General features: G+C 37.7%; 1 protein-coding gene across 1 annotated transcript in view; it reads left to right on the forward strand.

The window, feature by feature from the left end:
• CSPG4 (chondroitin sulfate proteoglycan 4) overlaps positions 1 to 22,167 on the forward strand; it is an 881,559-nt gene that overhangs the window by 802,003 nt on the left and 57,389 nt on the right. The window contains exon 9 of the mRNA XM_044070270.1: positions 15,319 to 15,505. Within this exon, the coding sequence (XP_043926205.1) occupies positions 15,319 to 15,505 (187 nt within the window). The remainder of the gene's footprint in view (positions 1 to 15,318; positions 15,506 to 22,167) is intronic.

A 22,167-nucleotide genomic window follows, 5' to 3' on the forward strand; every position in this document is an offset into this window, starting at 1 on the left:
GGGCTCTTAAGTCCAGTCTACATACCTTAAATAAATAAAATGTAAGCAGAAAACTTAAAGCATAGCAGATTAAGAATCCAGATACAAAGGACGTATTTGTACTCCATGTACCTGGTGCTAAATGATTTGGGCAAAATGAAAAGTGTACAATTCAGAGGGCACTGGCTGCTACCTACCCAAAATCACAAAGTATATAACCTGGACTGTTGCTCATGCCCTCATCTTTTAAGCATACAGGTTCATAGGTCAATGCTAGGCTGTTGATCCAGGAGACTATTAGTAGCCTAGCCACAACACCCCAAATTGTAGATACCCATTGGTATGATTAATTTATACCCAACTGGGGCCAGATCTTGGTGTATTAACGATTTCCCATCCATTTATCCATGATATGATTAAAGAGTTATTTTGCTTTACTTCCAAAGGAGGTCTATTCTATAAAGGAGGGATTCTCTGTCTATCTGTCTATCCCACTAACAGGTCCTCTTTATGTTTCAGTGGAAATTAAGATTTCTTAAGCGCTGAGGGTCTTATTAGTTTTGTGGGCATGCAGTATGCCTGATGGGAATGGATCCTTTGAAGCAGACAGAGGTCACATCTCAAGAGTTTATAAGAAAAAGAAAAAAAGAGAGAACACTTTAAGGTGGTCTGGGTAGTTCAAAGAAGACATGCCCTTGATTATTTTAGTGAGGAAATGCTCTGCTCTCTCAAGCTGATCATATGCTTAGACACGATGGGCCTGATAGAGGAGGAGTAGAAAGGCCGGTAACTTCTTCACATCTGGAAGAAATACCCCTGCTGATTAGTCTAGCAAGAGAAAATTACTTCCTTATAACAGTAGATACATGATCAAAGGATAAATCATTATCAACAAAGTGCCCAGATCCTTAATGACTGAGTCAGCTATGTAGTCAGTGCATGAGTGCCTAGGTGTTAAGCATGGGGTGACAATATTGGTAAGAACCAGATCAGATATTTTTAAACTCCTAGTCGGGTCTTGAACCAGTTGGTGTAAGATGCTAGCATTAATGAAGTCCAGGAATCATTTTGTGCATTTATTTGTGGTGATGTAGATGTCCCAGTTTTTAGGATAGTTGAAGTCATCCAGGAGAATAGTGTTAGGCTCGATGGGGGGTATCAGTTTGTTTAGATAGGCCTCATGGGGTGCAGGTAACAAATTAGCTTAATGGGGAGGTTGTCAGTTTGTTTAGATATGCCTCATAGGGTGCAGGTAACATGGAGAGGGTACAGGGCTATGATATGGTATGGAATCCTATTTACCATGAAAAGAATATGGACAAGTTCAAGGTCATTGTTATGGCTTACGAGTCTGGAGGTGAGATTCTATTTTAGGAATCAGGACACGGCCACTCCAATAACACTGTCATTTTCTGTGTTGGGTCAGAAAGAGTGGTATGCACCTAGACCATGCACTGTGGGGAATGCTATCTCTGTTCTGAAACTATGTGTCAGTAACTACACAGATATTTATATTTTCAAGAGTTAAGAATGTCAGTAAGGAATATAACTTCATATTTAGGCTTCTAGCATTGAGCAATTCTGCCTTAATATACTTTTGAATTTGGTTTTGCTATACCGGTAATCTGAGGAGAGTTCAAGCCAGATGAAATGAAGCACTGAAAATTACCCTTCTTAGCCCAGTATCAGGATGCATGTGGCCTGAGTTGATAGACATCACAGTGTATATGAGTATCTGATGATTGCCATTATAACATATAAAACCAGTAAGAGAATATAGTTGCCTTGTCACTGAACCTTTGGTGGGAAAGGTCACATTCATTATTTGTAGCTCTGAGTTCCTAACATCCACAATGTTATTATATGTAGTCAGCAGCAAAGTATGCCGTCCTCCTCTGATTTGATTATATTATACAGGAACTATTTTGTGCTTTAGGAAAATACCCACAGTTGAAATTCTGTATGCCTGCTGTAGAACAGTCAATACACCCTGAAGACTGTGCTTTACATTTAAGTGTACTTTTTTACAGTGAAGTATTCAATTCATATTAAAAAAGGAGCATTATTCTGCATTAAGCTACATTAATTCAAAAGTATTTCAAAGGAAAACAGCAGTTTATAGTTCATAGCTCTTCTTCTTCTCCAGTGTAAGTGAAGCTGGTCATATTCATCCAGCAACAGGTCTCCAAGTTCTGTACGGCTTCTTCTGGACATAAGTTTTTCCAAGAGTCTCTCTCTCTCCCCATGAACAAGAGAGCCCATCATATCTACTTTTCATAAGAATGAGTGGTGTCCTCCACTCAGGGCAGGTGTGACTTATCCTTTCAGATAGTCCCAAAACTGCAGCTTCACAGACCCCACAATGGTTTCTAGGAGGCCCTACCTTTTTTATAAAGAGGGAATGTGAACTCCTCCACTCAGGAAAGGATTGGATCATCCTTTCAGACTCCCCTAAGATTTACAGTCCGCACAGCAGTGACTAGAGGAGCAGTACACCAGATAATCAATGTGCCTGTGGGCCTCTTGCTTCCTGTGATTTACAAGTACTTGGCATGTATTTATCACTCAGTGGGTGCATGGTACCTGATACTTCTCTCCCTGTTGGGTCTGGTGCAAAGCCAGCTTTAGGCACCAGCGGTCGCTGGGGGCCCCCTAGACCTGGGGGGGTCCAACCAGAAAAAGTTATCTTATTTTGATATTTTGTTACATGTTTGTCAAACCAACAAATGCCAGAATCTTGTGTACTTAGTAAACTGGGTTGGTAATAATAACTCATAGGATGAAGAATTCACAGATATCTCTAGTTTTAGTAACAGTGTTTTCTCACGCAGCAGGCTTCATAATTTCATTAAATGTTTTAAAACTGATAGTGTCATTGACTTAGTTAAATACTCCTGAAGGGCATTCTCTCCACTAAAACTATGACAGCCAGCCTTATGCTCCCATGATACCTGCATCTGCTGGGGCCCTCAATCATCACTGAGTATGTGGGGATCCCACAAAAGCTGTTGCTGTGTAAACACAGGCCTGTCAAAGAACATTGTTGCTACAGTTCCTTAGGTGCATACTAATCGAAAAATCTGCTGTGTGAACTAAAAGGTTGTTTAGAAGGTGTGGCAGTAAAGAATTATGCAAATTCTTTGGGGGTGCCCAACTTGATACTTGCTGGAGGTCCCCAAAATGCTAACATTAGCCCTGCTCTGGTGGATAGCAAGGCATGTTTTTCATGTTTTTCTTCTTCTGTCAGTAACTACTCCTTGAATGACATGGATGTTATAATAACCCTGACTTTGCACTTCTTGGGACTCAAGAATGCCCAGCAACAGTATGTCTTCATTTCCCACACCTGTTCTTCTCCCAACTATAAATAAATTGGGGTTGATTACCCAACTTCACTTTAAGTTCTTGAGTAAATGCCAAATTCCAATTCTTTTTAAGCTTATTAACTATTTTGGGTGCATGGTTTTTGTAAGAAATAACCATAGCTCCCACTTTCTTTAGGGTCACCTTTATCTTTTGGTTACACAGGGTACATGTTTTTAATGGTAGTAATATTAAAGAGTATCTTGATAGAAGGAATGATAAAGATTTAGGGTCATGTCCAAGTGTGGATGTTGTAAGTTTTGTAGGCATACTAATAATGGTCTGTATGAAAGTGTAGAAGGTTATTATGGGATAATACCTTTTTAACATGGTAGTAATATTAAAGAGTGTTTTGATAGAAAGAATGATAAAGATTTAGGGTCATGTCCAAGGGTGGATGTTGTAAGTTTTGTAGGCATACTAATAATGGTGTGTATGAAAGTGTAGAAGGTTATTATAGGATAATAGCTTGTGCTGCTTTATGTAACTGAGCAACACATTTTAGAAACATGTATTTTCTGTCTAGCCTTCTATGTCAGTAAGACTAAAAGGGAGATTAGATACAGAATCTATGAACATCTGTATGATGTAAAGAAAAGAGAGAATTGTAAATCCATGTATAGGCACTCTTTTGTATGTGCTACTTTAAAGCACAGAGCTTTAAAAGTGTAGTAGGTTTATTATTACAATTCCGAGTTTTAACATTTTTTAACATATAATTGCTTTGTACTTTTAAGACTTGATAACCACTGTGAACAGTGGAATGTTTAGGCACATTTATTGACTGTTTTGCCATTTAAAATTTATAAATTTATTTCAAAAGAATTATGCTGCTGTATTTTAAATAGGTTTTAAACCTAATTAGTTTTTTGATTGGATATGTAATTTGATTAGTGGAGAGACGCTTATAGAGTTATGGCTTGATTAGTTTATTTATACTCTGATGAAGTCCCGTGTAGTGGTCAGGGGCAAAAGTGCTTAGTATTTCATGTTTGTAGCTATTAAAATCATTTGGCTTCATGACTGCCTTGTCATTTTTTATTGTATTTAGCTCTAGTATTTTTGATTATTGGTTACCATTTACTAAACCACTGATGAGCCCACAAGGTATTCACGTGGTCATACTTAATTTAAAGGCATACAGTGCAGCTGATACTCTACCAAGTTCTGGATGACCATGGGTAACTTTGTCATTGAGATAGAGTTTATATGGATGTTCTGGGCATTATATTCCTTGGGACTGACTTAGTGTATAGTAATATGACCTGCTGTAGTAGTTTCCTTGAGCCAGGAGTGCAACAAGGAACTTACCTTTTGGCCATAGATCTGTTGATCAGTGGTGTACAGGCAAATGCCAGTGTTAAAGGAGTACTCATAAAGAATCAGGATCAGGAATATTATGACTAACATTAGTGTAGTAATCACACAAACACATCATCAGTAAGCAGAGTCTGGAGTGTGTTTCAGTGAAAGATGCAACCAAGCAGAACATAGGTGAATGGAACAGAGCAATTTTTATTGTATTTTTATTTTTTTTTATTTATACTTGGAATCTGTCCCATGATAAAAAGTTACATCAATTCAACAATGTCATACATTATAAATATGTACTCAGTTGAGAAAAAACACACGTGTATTACTTAAAACAATTACGACTATAGCTGAGCACAAAAAATATTCTTTAAAACATTCTTAAAAATAACAAAACTCAAGATGGGAGATAAACACTTTAACAAACCTTTAGATAAAGGAATCCCTCTAAATAAAACAGACTTCAAAGTTTTTGATGTAGTGTAAAAATGGTATTTCTCAGGGAGATACAGATGGCTGACAAGTAACTGTAACTTCATTCATTGAACTATAACAAAAATATGCATGGGCTTGTAGGTGGCTTGCCATTGCAGAAACTGTTTTCTCTATTTATTGAGTAAATAGTTCCCTTTTTTCAATTCTGACATTAGTTTTGCAATGTTTCCCGATACACTTATAGGATCATATGAGGTAACAAGGTTAATTGCCCTAGTGCCTTTTCACCCTAGCCATTCATGCCCCAGATTTCCCAGTCATCAGTGTCCATGAGCTAGGATGGCTTTGGTATACACTCCTGTGACTTACAGTAAATTTTGAACAAGCTTGGGGAAGAGCTCTATTTCACATGAATGGGGAATCTGTTCCAGAGAAGGAGTCATCTCTGAGACACATTATCCCTCCAACATGTTCTGTTAATGTCACAGATGAGGTTTAGATCCTAAGATAAGGTAATTCTAGTGCTGCTTGTTTTGTGAATGTGTAGCAGATCCATCAGGGCTGGATCAGAGAAAGCCTTGTAGGTTAGGTATAAATCGACCCTCAGTAGGGTACAGACCAAACACAGAGACAGGACTTTGAGGCAGTCCACAAAGGACATGTTATTTATACCTTGTATTCTTTTAGTGAACACCCTGCATGGCCATCCAGTTGTTATAAATGTCTGATCAGGTACATGCTGAAAGGTGCATTGCAGTTGATTATTGGCCTAATGAGGGATGAATGTAATGGGACTATGATCTCCTAAGACCTGCATGCCATGCCCTCACTTATAAATTGCACCACATAGAAGGATTTTCTCACTACCATGGACACATGGTGATCAAAGTTCAGGTTATTGTCAAGCTGAATTCCCAAGTCCCTTATCACTGGGTCTATTGTTAGGGAAGTGTCATTAATATTGTAATTTACAGGAGTAGCCATCTTCCAAAGGGTATAATTATGCATTTTTGCACTGAGATTTAAACCATTATTCTAGCTTCATTTATTTGTCTGCATCAGACCTTCCTGGAAGATATCTACAGCTCTGTGGGATTCAGTGACTGTACCCAGCTTGCAGTCATCAGCAAATTTGGTCAGCCAAATGCCTTCTACATTTGCCTTGACTTCAGAGAAGTATATTCCAAACAGGAGAGGTCCCTGTGGAACACTATTAGCATCATGCCTCTTGGTGCAGATGGATTCCAACACATCAGCTTCATCTTTCCTATCTGTGAGCATTTGGCTATTCATTGGGTGACATAGGGATTTATGCCTAAATTTGTAAGTTTGACTAAAACACCTGAGTGATTTATTGAGTCAAATGCCTTTGCCAGGTTAAGATAGGCACTATGTACTATTTTGTCCTTATCCATGGCTCTAGTGACCTTTTCAAATAAGTCCACCAAGTTTAGTAAGCAAGACCTGCCCTTGACAAAACCAAACTGGGATTGGTCCAGTGTTTGAAGATTCCCTGTGTCTTTGTTTATCAAGTCCACCATAATTGTTTCTATAGTCGTGCATATAAGACTAGACAATCTAATGAGTCTGTAGTTCCCTGGGTCTGTTAATGATCCACCTTTGTCTAAAGGGATGAAAGTTACAGTCCTCCATTCCATAATGATAAAATCAGTCTGGAGGCTGTAGTTGAATAGAGATTCCAGTGGGTCTGAAAAGTCATGTTTCAAGCTATTTATGAGGCATCCTGCAATAGTATCAGGCCTCTGTGATGCAGTATTTTTTACATCTAGAGTACAGTGAAGACCTGTTCTTTAGTGAATGATTGAGGAAATGCTTACTAGGCATGCCAAACATAGGCTTGCATAGGTATGCCAGGGACATAATCTGTGAAGTTATATTATGTTATGTTATATAAAGTATGCTGTTTGTACATTTGTTAAACAGGTAAGCCTACTAGATACAATTGTCCCATTTTAGGGGTGACCCAGGAGGACTCTCTACTAAATTGCTTACGCAGAGTCACATTGTAGACAAACAGAGATGGAAAGAATCAAATCCTGTGCCCTTAATTACATGAAGCAACAACTGCATGACCAAATACCTGAAGACTGGACATATCACTTTTGTTAAGGGTGTGGAATGCAATACATATCCAAAATATTTGTATTGTACTGTACTGATTACATCAAAAGTTAAAGTCATATCTATTTCCCTATACAAATAAGCTGCCACACAATATCGCATAAGAAATTATACACATTCATGAAAGTCCAGATATTATTTTTACAAGAAAGTAATCCTACAATAGTTGAAACTCTAGTACATTAAGGTTAGCTGCACATAGCAACTTTGATTAGTTAAGCGTTTCCATACACACTTCAACAAAGTGTAAACAAATACATACCATTACCATTAATATGTGTAATCATAATCTGTTTGTTTCACAGCAAATACACACCAATGTCATTACTTGTGGCTGGTACACTTATTGTACACTAAAATATTAACATTATTGTGATGGCATACTATCTGGAAATAACAAGGTTTATATCTCAAAAAAGTGATATATTTGTCACTTTATTTTTATGGTAAAAATCAGTTTATAACAAGTCTCAAATGATATCCGGTTATTCAAGATACAGATTTTTTTTTTAATCTGCTGATGTTATGTCATGTTCTATATAACTATAAGAAAAATGGAGATCATTACAAAAACATGGCCATTTCTAGGAAAGATCACACCAAAGCCAGCAATCAGAATTGCTCTTAAAAAATGGCAAGCTGCAGCATTTCCAAATGTTCACTTTTCAATAAAAGTGTAGCTGTCAGTTCTGCTAAACATAAATATATAGAGTTGTAGTAAACTGACTGGGTTTCTTTATTAAAGAGAGTTTTTCACTGTTTTCAAATGGTGTGGTATTTAACATAACACACTGCGGTGGTGGTGCTGCGGTAGCGTTGTCGCCTCACAGTAAGACGTTGTCTTGTTCAATTCACAGCTAGAGCGTCTTCTGTGTGGAGACATGCGTGAATGGGCGTACCTTCATTGAAGGTTGTGCATCAGGGCTGGCAACTCGGCATGTAAAAATTTACTGCCAATCATTAGCGGACCGGAGTTCCGCTGTGGCGACCCCTAACCAGGAAAAAGCCGAAAGACACAGCAACCTAAAGTTAATTTTACTCAACAAATTATGAGATGCGGCTTCTTTACTTTCTTGGCAGTTAAAAACATGATCTAATACTGTTTTATAGGCAAATGTGCCAGTCTGATTCATGGACAGCACAGTGACAGATTGCTAAGATCTAAGAAGTCTTGAGTTTTCACTTCCAGTAACTGTGGAATATGCATAGTCTCCTTGTATCTGTATGGATTTTCTCTTGGAACTCTACTTTTCTCCCCAAAATATGGGTGCATTCTCATTGTGCAAATGCATGTTTGAACAACATGTTTGATTGTGCAAGTGCATATTTTTGTTTGTGGGAATGCATATGTATATGACAGTTGTGCGTGATTAGGTATGGTGCATGGGTCAGTGTGTGTTGGAACTTTTAATGGGTCTGTGAGGTTTTAGTTGTCATTCACTTAGTATCTGTAGTGTGAGCATTTTTTTGGTACTGCCCGTAATGCTGGTACTGACTGATTGATAGCAGTGTGAGTAGTGTGTGCGTGTGTGTGTGTGTGTGTGTGTGTGTGTGTGTGTGTGTGTGTGTGTGTGTGTGTGTGTGTGTGTGTGTGTGTGTGTGTGTGTGTGTGTGTGTGTGTGTTTCTTTAGTGTGTGTATTTTTAGGGTGTAGGTGTTATGATGTGTGGAGTTGTGTGTTTTGCTAGTTGTGTGTTTGAGAATGTGCACAGTATATAGAATGTTGGATTGATATGGGATTACCATGCAATATATATCCTTTGCCCAGAGAGTGGGGGCTCAAGGAGACTTCATCATCACCAACCATATTTTCCCATTTTATATGGGGGGGTTGGGGTGTCCTGTTAACTGTCGTTATCTGTCTTGATTCAACTCCACTCTCATAACTTCTTCAACACTCATGCCTGATTGCCACAGGCATTCTCTCACACAATGCATCCACCTCTTTGATGGATGCCCTCATTTCCACGTGCCTTCTTCATGTCTGTCCTAAATCTTCTTCACCAGATTGACTTTTGCTTTTCTGCACATGTGCCCAAACCACAGTAATCTGTTCTCTTTGACCTTCTGTGCAATTGGAGCTACTTTAGATTCTCTTCTGAAGTCCTCATTTACTCATCTGTTCCACAGTGTGCATCCTACTACTCATATCAGAGGCACTTCACCTCTATCACCTCTAGCATCCTCAAGTGCTCTGCCTTTAATCCCCAGGTTTCTGTGCCATACAGTAGTACCGGTCTCACCACTGTTTCGTACACCTTACTTTTCACTTCTTTGGCATTCTTCTATACTTTTGGATTCTTACATGAGTTATTTGGTCCTTTGGCACTCTGTGTGACTTGTTAGCAGTCCCTCTGATTCTAGCTTTGACCTCCTCATGCAGACATCCCCATCTCTTCAAATACCCCTCCCAGATACCTGAAGCTGTTAACCTGTTCCATTATTTTCCCTTTTATCTCAGCCTCTGATTTCCTCCATTTGCTGCTATTACAACTTTCTTATCTGTACTCAGTTTTATCCCATGTGCCTTTATTTTTGCATTCCATTCCTCTATCTTTTGCTGAGGTTCTTGTTCAGAGTCTACCTATAATGTCACATCATCTGCATAGAGTAACTTTATTAATCTGTCCCTTCAGACCTGATTGGTAATATGGGCCATCATAGATATGAATTCAGAGCTAAACTCTGATTCACACCCACTCCCACTGGGAACCCCTCTGTGAGACTGAACATTGTTCGTACTTAAGTCATTGTGTCCTTATATATAGCCTGCACTAATTTTACCAATGTTTTTGGAACTTTAAACCACCACAGGACTGCCCAAATCAACTTTCTTGGGACCTTGTAATATGCTTTTTCCAGGTCAAGGAATGCCTCCTTGGACTCTTTCCTCATCTCTAGATTTTCAACTATCTGCTCCTCTGTAAATACTGGGTCAAGTATGCTGCAAGCTGATTTGAGTCCAAATTGCTCACCTCACATTTTACTTTCTATTACTCTTCATCTTCATTTATCACTCACCCTCTCCAGTACTTTCATGCATGTGACGGGAGTTTGATACCTATGTACTGCCCACAGTTGTGGATGCCCCCTTTGTTCTTGTACTCCAGCATGAGTATGCTTATTCTCCATTCATCTGGGAAACATCTTTCTGTCCCAACAGCTATGAGTACCCTTAGGAGCCATTTCTTCCCTCTCTTACCCAGCATCTTAATCATATCTGCAATGACCTCATCTGAGCCTGCTGCTTTCCCCGACTTAATTCCCTTAGTGTGGTTCTTACTTCTTCTAGGGTGGCCACCTTCTCTTTTTCAACATAGGTTGTGCTTTGTTCAGTACAGCTTCTGTGGTGTTTTCTTCATTCAGAAGCTGCTGGAAGTACTCATTCCATCGGCCTTTGATATCCTGTGGACTGGTGAGCAGGTTGTTGCTGGCATCCCTTATGGTGTGTGTCTAATGAATATCTTCTTTATCTTTCTGTTTTTACCTTGCAACATGGTACAACTTCTTTGTGCCATCTAATGAGTTACTTTTCAGCATCTGATATGGTGGCTCTGATATCTTATTTTTTACTATTGCAACTCCTATCTTAGCTTCTTTGTTAGCAACCAGTATTCTTCTTAGCCTAGTCTCTTTTCTGTCTCCCACTTTTTCCTGTGATCTTTCTTTCTTTCTTTCTTTCTTTTGATGACTTCCTGGAGTTTTGCATTCCACAATCAGCTTTCTTTATTTAACTTATTTCCACATCTGGCTCAAACATATATCTGTTCTACAGTACCCACATATGTTGTTTTTAGGTGGTGCTATTCTTTTTCAACTCAGTCTATTTTTTCTTGTTCCTGAGGTGTAGGAGCCCTAAGTATTTCCTTGAATACCTGTGCTTTCTCTCCAGTCAACTTCCAGGTCTTCTCTTCAGCCTAGTCTCTGTTGGTCTTAGAGTCTTATCTGACCAATGCTTGCAGCTGATTTTGGTAACCAGTGGTTTATGCTGTGGGCCAACTGTTTCATTAAGGATAACTTTGCAATCACTGATTCTATTCCAGTGCTCTTTCCTTACTAGCAGGAAATCTACCTGAGTTATATGTTGGCTACTCTTGCATGTCATCGTGTGACTGTTTGTCTTCCTGAAGCATGTGTTAGCCACCATCGACCATTTGTCAGACAGAATTCTAGAATGGCATCTCCTTTTTATTCCTGTTGCTCCACCCATGTGGACCCAGTTCTGTCTGTCAAAATATGTTCATTCGGGTTCCCATTATCAACACCAGTTCATGTTGTTTACTTTATCTAGTAGGTCCTGCAACTGCTATCTGAATGCACTTTTTTCCTCACTATCACAATCCTGATGTGGGACACAGGCTGAGATTATGAATACTGCCCCACCCTTACACTGGAGTCTGACTGACATAAGTTTGCCACTAATTCTGATGACATCTCTTACTGTCTTCTGAAGCCTCTCCCTCACCACATTTTCTACACTGTTTCTAGCCTGTCCTCCTCCTGAGTAGTAGACTGTGGATCCCAAGCCAAGTATTGTCATCTTGTCTCCTAGATACACAGAATGTCCTGCCTCCTCCTTACCATCATGTCATCCACTTACAAGCTGTGTTCTGTCAGTGAACATACATTGAGTTTAGCAATTCTTAGCTCATGTTGGCAGGTTTATTGGTTTTACTTCTAGCTGACACTCAACAGAGTTTTACCACATCCTAACCTGGGTAACAAGACATAGGGTGGCCAGTAGCATATTGACCCAAGGCTGCTGGGCTTTATGGCAGGCACATACTGGACAATAGGGGTACATACACCCCTTCCATCCTTGGCATTGTTTGAAGTAACCCAGGACCTTAGCCCACTTATCACTAGCAAATACCCAAGCCCATTTGGTGACATGTCAACACAACTGAATTACCTATTTTTTTTTGAGTGTGTGCATGTTTTTTGTTTTAAGTTTTGTTTTTGGCTGGTAACTAGTGATTTGCTGTTTTACAGCTTTGTTGATAGGTAATTTTGCTCTGTTTTGGTTATTTAGGTATTGGTCACTATTATGAGCATTTGACCAAAAACAAAAAATATTTTCATCTGTAATTACAAATAAAATATGTCAAATCAGGGGATTAATTACCAGTAGCACTGCATGGGTGATTTATTTGGCCGCATGTGCATATGATACATTCTATGTTTGACAGCATAAGCAATCTATTTCTTTAAAATATTAGTGATTTACAATGTCTAGAGGAAGTGATTCACTATTTAAAGATAAGATTGCACATCAGAATGCTGTATTTAGCTATTTATAACAGTTACAATATCTACTTAAAATAAATGCTAGTGGTTCAGGGGTTCAGTGAATAAACTAACAAACTTAGGTCTGACATTGGCCAGTTTAATGTTTGTGTAATAGACGTCACAGGAAAATACAGAATTTTAGAAAGCCAATTATCTAATGGCCATTTGAATATTGATAAATCATTTGCCACTCTTACATGTCTAGGTGATGAATTACACATCCTTCCTGCCCAAATATGAAAAAGATCACTGTAACTTTGAACTGTAAATAGGAATTCTTACATCTAAATTTGTATTCCTTGTACCAATACCATGCTCAATAAAGTCAATATCTAGTTTGGTAGCTAATAATTCATCCTTAGGGCATCTATATATCATAATAATGTCACCGCTTGGAAACTAATAAACCAAAGAAGACAAGGACAAATGTACCAGCCTTTTTTATAGGATAAGCTATGACAGCCATCTATCTGTCTGATAAAGGTTTTCTGAATCCATTCCAAATTTTTCACTTGCACATAAATGTCCCCATACTCAATAATGAGTCTTAAACTTGTAAAATAGATCTTTAGTAACACCCGACTATCTCTACTTGAGAATGAAGAACAAATCAAGATATGATAAAATCAGTAGGAAAAGGAGAGTAGCATTGCTGGAATTGAATTCATCTTCAAGTGTTGATGAGTACCGTCACGAGGTGGACCCTGTTTTTAGAAAATCTCAACAAGATGAAACTGATATATAGATTGTATTTTTTACAGCATACAGTGGATATAAAAAGTGTACACACCACTGTTAAAATGCCAGATTTTTGTGATATAAAAATTAAGACCACAGTAAATAATTTCCAAACTTTTCCCACCTTTAATGTGACCTATAACATGTACAATTCAATTGAAAAGCAAACAAATCTGTTAGGGGAAAAATATGAAAAATAAACGTACAATGAGCTGGTTGCATAAGTGTGCATACCCAGATAGTTCCAATAGTAGTAGAAGCAATGGTTCTCATAAAAAGAATTGACAGTCTTACTTAAATAAGCTTGCATTACATATAACTCTGTATAAATTGCAGAAGGAGTCAATTCTGGGCACATTGTGGGTGTTGTGAAAAGCACTTTTGGCTACCATCAAAGATTGAAACAATACTAATTTCATGAACTTTAGTCATACTTTGACATAGGAATGGGGTGCATTTGTGTCGTTGTACTAGAAACCCAAAAGACTTGAAGAAATTAAATTGGAGGAACATCACAGGGCATTCCTCATAAAACCATAACATTTCCTAATAATATTTGTCACATTAACTATAAAAAGTTAATATTTGTATCTGCCCTGATACTTAGATCTCTCATTACCTCTGAAGAATCACAAATCTTATTGTCCAGGGCATAATGATATTGATTATTATTGAGCCCAAAATGAAAAAAAATGTTACATTTTCCATTGTTAAATTTCATACCTTTGGTCATTATCTATTCATGTAGATTATCCAAGTAAGATTGCAATAAATACCAACCACTGGTATTAGTTACTGCCTGCCCTTTCTTAAAATCATTGACAAACTTACTTAACCATACAGAGTTCATTTTTGGATGTATCACTACGCCAAATAATAGTGGTCCCATGACTGAACCCTGAGGCACCCCCCTATTCATCAATTTATACTTGGAGTAGGAATTTTTCATTCTCCTTCTCTAGGTTCTACCCAGTAGCCATTTAGATCCTCATTTAGCTACACAGCCTGAGTTATTGGTTCTCATTAAAGTCCTTAGAACTGTTTCACGGGGGATGGAATTAAAAGGATTTGCAAGATCACAAAAAAACACAACATCAGCAGCTAGTGAGTTATCCAATGAGCTAAAGATCTGCTCGTAAAAAACTTGTCAAACTAGTAAAACATGATCTCCCTAAAAGGAATCCATGTTAATGCATATGCTTACAGGAAAGACACAGTCTCCTCTCAAGCACTTACCCAATATGCAAGTCAAACTAATACTTTATAATAATAAATAATATATAATAATAATAAAATAAGTGTGATTTGAAAAGGCATGTAAATAGGGAATATAAACAACCAGTATTATTTCAACGTATCGTTCTAAATGATCAACAAGTGCTTTTAAAGTAACTGAATTGCAATCGAATACATGTTTCAAAACACATGGTTCGAACACAGTAGTCAAAAAGATTTTAAGATTGTGTTTCAAAGATAATGGTTATACCATAACCACTAAATATATATGTGTATTTTTTAAACAATGTAAAGTTTTAGGATAAATATATGGAGATTAATTCATGAATTTTTCTACATGATTTTCTCACTTTAAAATACAACATGTAACATCATTGTTATTAATATACTATAACATCATTTCCTGTTTAATCAGTATAAAACCAGGATGTAGGGAGGCATCCTGGTTTTTCTGAAGAAGTCCATGTGAAATTAAAGTGGAAGAAAGTGCTAAAACGTTTATTTGTCTTTGTGGCTGATTTTCGGAGCATTTCACTTGGTTGCTGTGGCAGTATTTCTTTGTTTTGAAGATAGTCCTATTTTTAGAAAGGGAAAAACAGCCTGAAGCAGTCAGTAACCATACCACAGTTTCATTAAAAGTGGCAACGTGTAAATTGTTAAGCTGCTTTTAAAGAGCTGACATCTGGTTTCATTTAAGAATAAGGGCGAAACTGATGTAATGGCTAGATGCTGAATTCATATGACTAGAAAGGTGTATGTCTGTTTCACTGCATTTTTCTGGATGTATTTGTATGTATTAAGATACTTGTAATTTGTTTTTTGACAGGTTGAAGAAGGTGCTGTCTTTTATCAACATGAAATGCCTAACAGGCCATTCTGGACTACCCAGGATTCATTCCAGTTTGTGGTAACAACCTCTCCAGATTTGAGAAGTGATACTCATGTATTTGAAATAGTCATATCCTTTGAAGCCGACTGTCTAATGTGCTCTACTCAACTTTGGAAAAATAGGGGTATGTGTTTTAACACCTTATTTTCACATAAGCTTTACATTCTGAGCAGGTTTTTGTAATTTATATGTAAAGCATATGAAATATGTTCATTATCTTCAGAAAGAAAACAATTGTTATTAACACTGTAGCATTAGGGAATCTTAGGTACTTCATGTGAGATCAGGAATGGTAGCTGGTTAAATGTCATTTCCCAAATCAGAAATCTCCGAACACACAAATCCTAAAATGTTTTGGTATTAAGCAAGCAATAATGCCAGACAGGGTGTGTGTTAATGTGTAATTAACACACATCCAGGGGTGTTCTGAGGCCGGACACTGCAAGCGGAGGGCCTCTACACCCCTGGAAGGGCATTAATTACACATTAACACACACTCTGAAGGGTATTATTGTGCTTAGAGAATGGCCTCACTGTAAAATTGTTGTGTTTTACTTATATATATATATATATATATATATATATATATATATATATATATATATATATATATATTTTTATTACTATAGATTTTTTTAGTATATTTTTGATGCAAAATAGTCCCTCCGCCTGTTTCAAACTTGCTGTAGTATATGTTAATGATGTTGGAGGAAGCATTTTACAGCCAAAATGTAACATTTAAAAATAACCAGGTTATTTACTTAATTTTTGGACTCTTACTCCTAAATTGTTTGGTTGGCAGTCACTGGAGATTGAAATTACTAAATAATGACATACATTTGAGCTTCAGACTTTTTTTCCTTCAGAAAATTCATGATAACTTAAATCCTTTATTTTAGCAGCTTTGTAATTTTATAAGAGCAATAATTAAGTTTCTAATTTAGAGCCTTTGTTCCTCAAAGATTTCTTCGGCTGAAAGGTGCAGAGGTTTGTAAACCTCTTTACTGCTGCTGCTGCTGGTAGTCATCTCACACACTCACCCTCACACATGCGCGCTTGCACACACACAACACACACACACACACACACATACACGCACACGCACATGCACACACACCTCTGCTTCAGAAAAAAATACATGCTAATGAAATCCCTGTTATTCTAGCAACAACTTTCTAAGTTTATAAGAGTAATATTTAAAATCCGTCTCTTATTTTAAGCCCTTTGTTTCCCCTTATTTCTTTCTTTGTCCAGATTTCTTGTGCCAAGAGTTATGCAAAGTTCTTACGTGATGCTGCCATGGATCATCTCGCTCTTCACATCCCCCCCCCCACACACACACACACACACACACACACACACACACACACACACACACACACACACACTCTCTCTCTCTCTCTCTCTCTCTCTGTCTTCTGCTTTCCTGCACCATTCACTAACATGCAGACAGCAACATAAACACATATACACACAATCAACTGCACTTGCTCTCTTTCTCTCTCTCTCTCTCACACACACACACACACACACACACACACACACACACACACACACACACAAAAACACACACACGTGCTTTTTATTTTACACTCCCTAAACAGCAGAAGCGCTGCTTAGCCACGGTAAAATAGTAACTTAACCAATCTCTCACTCACACTCGTACAAGCATACACTTTCACACTCTAACACATATACACATTTTTATTTTATACTCGCTAAACAGCAAAAGTGCTGCTTAGCAAACATAAAATAGTAGCTCAATCAATCTCTCTGTCTCTGTCACACTCACATACGCATACACTTTCACACACAAATGCATACACACAGTTTTTTTTTACTTTTATTTTATTTTCCACTCCCTAAACAGCAGAAGAGCTGTTTAGCGAGCATAAAGTAATGGAGGCCATCCTGTTTTCTCAGTCCAAGCCCCACAGTGGCTTGATATGCTGCCGTGAAATGTTGGACATGTATTTTAGTGGGCATTACTTGTACATTAATACCCTGCTGTCACAGCTATTAAATACCACCACTAGTAACAATAATCCCATAGCTTCAGATGGGTATCAATTTAATCCCACCTAACCCCTATGAATAATCTCAGGTCTATTCCCTCCCACCTCTCTTTCAAAACCACTTTAAAAGATTTCCTAGTTAAAATCTGTCTCTGTTCTTCCTCAAATCCAGGATAAACTATATCCCTAAATGTGAACAGGTATCTTTTCATCCCTTATACCTCCTTACTCTCCCTTCTTCACTTATTTCCTTACTGCTATCAGATTCTCTTCCCTGACTTTCTGTCTAAATATACCATAAACCTGTTTTTCTGTCACTTCATATTGCAGTTCTTATTCATGTTAGACATATTTAATTTCTCTACAGTCTAAGATTCTTCTAAATATTAAATGATTGTCATATATCTTGTATTGATTTTTAACCAATTTTTTATATTATGATTAATTTGTTATAATTATTTAAATTGCAGATATTTTTGTTTTATTTTTGAAGATTGTAAAATTATTGTTCTTAAAATTTTTTGTGATAATTTGGAGCTTTTCTCCCCGGGCCTTCACCGAAAATGGGCTTCCATCCAGTCGGACTTTCCCGGTAATCAAATGTCAATAAATAAATAAATAATCAGCAAAAACAAAGGTTGGCTGACTGTCACAGGTACTTCTGCTTATGGCTAATCAAGCCATCTAATCATAATATTCATTGTGGAAGAGTTTGGCACATATAATTGCAGAACAGCCTGCCTTAATTTTAACTTGCATGTTTACATGGAGGCCTATTTTGCTTGCCATGAATTAGTGAATCCATATCAGCTCAGTTGCATTGATTCCTGCTCTTGATGTATACTGATTTTGCATTTAGCAGGTTAACAACAAATTTTTTTCACAGTCCCTCTCTACTAAATTTTATAAGGACAGAATATGGGCTGAGTAAAGCAAGATTTCCTTTCAGATTATTAGTGGCATCTATTACTGAATTAATCCCCATATGTGTTTAAATTAAGAAGGAGACCAATAGCAATAATATCTGGAGACCTCAAAACAATCAACATTGTCAGAGATGACCAGACAGGCACTGCACCAATTCTTACCGATTTTGTGCAATTATTGAAATATATCGTCGTTTAAATGTGTACAGTTCTATTTTCATAAGAAGGGTAGTCAAAGTTGTTAATGGAATCATTTTTCTTTATTATTTAATTGAACACATGATTTCTGAGATGATGTGTATCATGCATTATTGCACCATTGACCACCTAGTGGTCATATCCTATAATTCCTTATGGAAGAAGTTAAGGATCTTGTACTAGAAGGACTAGATTTGGATCTTTTTTCTCTCAGAGTAACAGAAAAGATTTCTTTGACTTGGGTTGCAACCCCAACATTTTTTAAACACCTTTACTGAATTATCACTTGTGACATAGGCAAATTTACATTTATACAAAAGTAATAAAACTGTATTAACAAAAGGCCCTGCTATACCTAATTATGGGGGGTACAACCCCAGAACTGAGACCTTTTAAGCTCTCCAAGTATGAGTACTTTATCCTACATGCTAAATTAAAACTCTTCACATTGCTTCCATTGATCAGAAACACTGAATCAGTTATTGATTATGTGATGGACATGGGCTACAGATTCTAGCTCCTGCAGCACTGTCATCAGAAATGGAATGTGTAACAGAGACAGCAGTATGGGGTTTGATTCAGGCACAGGTACTCATTAATGGTATAGAATAAATGCATACTACTGCACTGAATAATAACCAAGTCCTGCAATATACAAATAAGCTCTACATTATCCAGCTACAAATCAGAGTTATAATCACTGGTAACCCATGATTTCACTCATCTCAGAGCAAACTCAGTGACTTTCAGTGCAGCCTTATCAACATTAACTGAAGCTTAACCAAATTATTTTGCAGACTCACTCTCTCACAGTATTTACAATGGGAATAAATGATGACTCTGTAGCACCAACTCCTTCCTTTTCAATATTAAAGGTACAATGGCACCAGTAAGTCAAATTTAACAAAACAAGAACACATCTTACTGTTTACCTTTAAACTAAGGCAGCCATTAAATGCTTAGCTGTTGGCAATAATATCAAAGTGGTCACCATCCCAATGGCAGATGTCAAAGAATTTGGTACACAAGTAAAATTTATAAACTATTATTAATAAACAGGTACACAAGAAAAATTTATAAACTATTATCAACAAATAAGGCATCAGCCACAAGCATTTAAAGTGGAATAACACAATTCTTAACATGAGTTAAAGTAAAGCATTTTTATTATGTAAACATGCAAATATTAGCAACTTGCATTAGAAACTGAAAACAAAATATTCAAAAATGATAAAAGATTATCTGAAAAATCTCTGTAAGACTTGAACTAAAATGTGTCTGCCTCTGGATAAAATAATTTGAATATCATGGACCCAACCTACACTGCCAGCAGGTGTTTTGGACTCTAGCTCCCAGTGTAAGCCTGTTTATAGATAGGCTGTACACTGAAGTAGGTCACTGATACAGAGAGCAAGTCTTTCATAATCAGGGGAGAGTTGGACTGAGAGCAACTCTTTTGGAATCTAGCCTTTAGACTTCTTACAGGTAGTAGCTCTGTTCCAGGTTATATTCCAACATTGAATGACTAGGATTAAAAGACAATCCCTCTGTTTATAAGTTCCCAAATAAGATTTCTTCTGGCCTTAGTTTGAATTCAGAAGATGCCTTTCCTTTATTCAAAGTACACGTCCAAGCTGGAAGAGTGAGATTCAGCAAACCACATAAAGAAATCATCATGTTCCAGTTCTGCAACAAATATCTAAATAAACATATTTAAAAATCCAAGGAGATAGGATTAAACCTTATTTAAATCTTTTACTGGTGATAAACATAAGACAGTGATGCCCCTTCTTTGATATTTTAAGTGTAGAATTGTACAAGGCTAATATTTTACATGTCTATGAATCTGGTCCCAGAATGGTGGCATATAAGACACAATCTGCAGAGTGCTTGTATATCTTTGTCTACTGTTCTGTAAATACCAGATTTCTTTTTATATTAAAGTAGTGAAAACATTTAACTCATTGCTTGCTACAAGAGTAAAGTCATCAAGAAAGCAGTGTATAGGAGACGTCTCTGTACTCATGAAACAAGTATACTCAATCATTGTTTTCCAATACTAATTTCTGAAACCCTGATAAAGGTATATGCATAAAACTAAGAAAGCAAGGTGACATCTACAAGCTGACATGATGTGCTAAGAATGACATCATAGGATGTGAGGAGCTGGACCTATCGAGAAATGTTTACAAAAAGTTATGAAAATATAGGTTCATAGGTAAGTACTAGGCTATCTACCCAAGGGCATTTATAAGCCTAGCCAGAGTGTGTTGGCTTTCACCACCCCCTTAGATTAGTTCCCTGTGCCTCTGACTAGCAGAGCCATTAGTTCCCTGCGCCTCTGTCCAGCAGAGCCACTGCAGTGATCCCCAGGGTAAATTTTCTGTTTCCCATCCACCTGTCAAGGTTTCTCTTGAATAGTGCTAGTGAGGGGCTCTGCCTGATGTATATTGGAATCTTTTCCAAAGCATGTGGAGTCTCTGGGTCAGGAATCTATCCCTCCAGCATGTCCTATTTATCATTGCGGTAAGGTTTATATCCCTACAGCATGTGGCTCTAAGGGATTTGTTTTTGTTTAGGTGGAGCATATCCATCAATTCTGGGTTGGGAATGTCCTTGTATGTCAAGCAGAGATCACCTCTGAGTAAGCGTTATGCAACTGAGTACACCTGGAGTTTCTTTAGTCGGGCTGCATAGGTCATCTGCTTGAGGCCAGTAATCCTCTTGGTGAGGTACTTTTGTGGTCTTTCCAGCTGTTGCAGGTGTCTTGTAAGGTACATCCCAAATGGGGCATTGTGTTCTATAATGGGTCTAATAAGTGATGAGTAGAGAGGCACAATAACCTCCTTTGTTCTGGATGAGAACCCTTTTGAGATTAGGTGGGCCACGTAGAAGGATTTTCAAACCACCTTGATTATCAAAGGAGAGATTGCTATCTACTTGGGTCCCCAGATCCCTTATTACTTTTTCTGTATTTAGGGGACTACCACCTATTTGGTAGTTTGCGGCTACTTTGTTTATTCCAAAGGGGATGACTATGCACTTTTTGGCATTCAGCTTGAGGTCATGATTTTGACACCAGGTATCCGTATCAGTGAGACTCTTCTGGAGGGTGTCTGTATCAGCCAGAGAATGGCCCCTAGTTTGCAGTCGTCTGTGAACTTGGTCAGCCAAAGTCCTCCTGTGCTTGCCTGTACCTCTGAGAACTATATACCAAACAGGAGTGGTCCTAGGACTGGGCCCTGGGGAACGCCACTTGTAACCGGTTTAGAGTCAGACCTAGAATCTGCAACTCTCACTCTGTGGGTTCTGTCCATGAGCCAATTTGCAACCCATCTCATGATGTAGGGGTTAATGTTCTGGTTGGTGAGTTTGTCTATAATATCAGAATGGGTAATGGTGTTGAAAGCCTTTGCAAGGTCTAGGTAGGCTGTGTGGACCTCCTTAACCTCATCTAATGCTTTGGTAACTGTCTCAAAGAAATCCACCAGGTTTAGGAGGCATGATCTGTTCTTAACAAAGCCAAACTGGGTGGGGTCCAAAGTTTGGAGGTGCCTAATGTCTCTGTTAATGAGTTCCATGATGATGCACTCCATAGCCTTGCAGACTAGGCTAGTCAGGCTTATAGGGCATAATATCAGGATTCA

This window comes from Protopterus annectens, chromosome 4.part1, assembly GCF_019279795.1.
Source record: "Protopterus annectens isolate FY-2018-M chromosome 4.part1, PAN1.0, whole genome shotgun sequence".
NCBI lineage: Eukaryota > Metazoa > Chordata > Ceratodontiformes > Protopteridae > Protopterus > Protopterus annectens.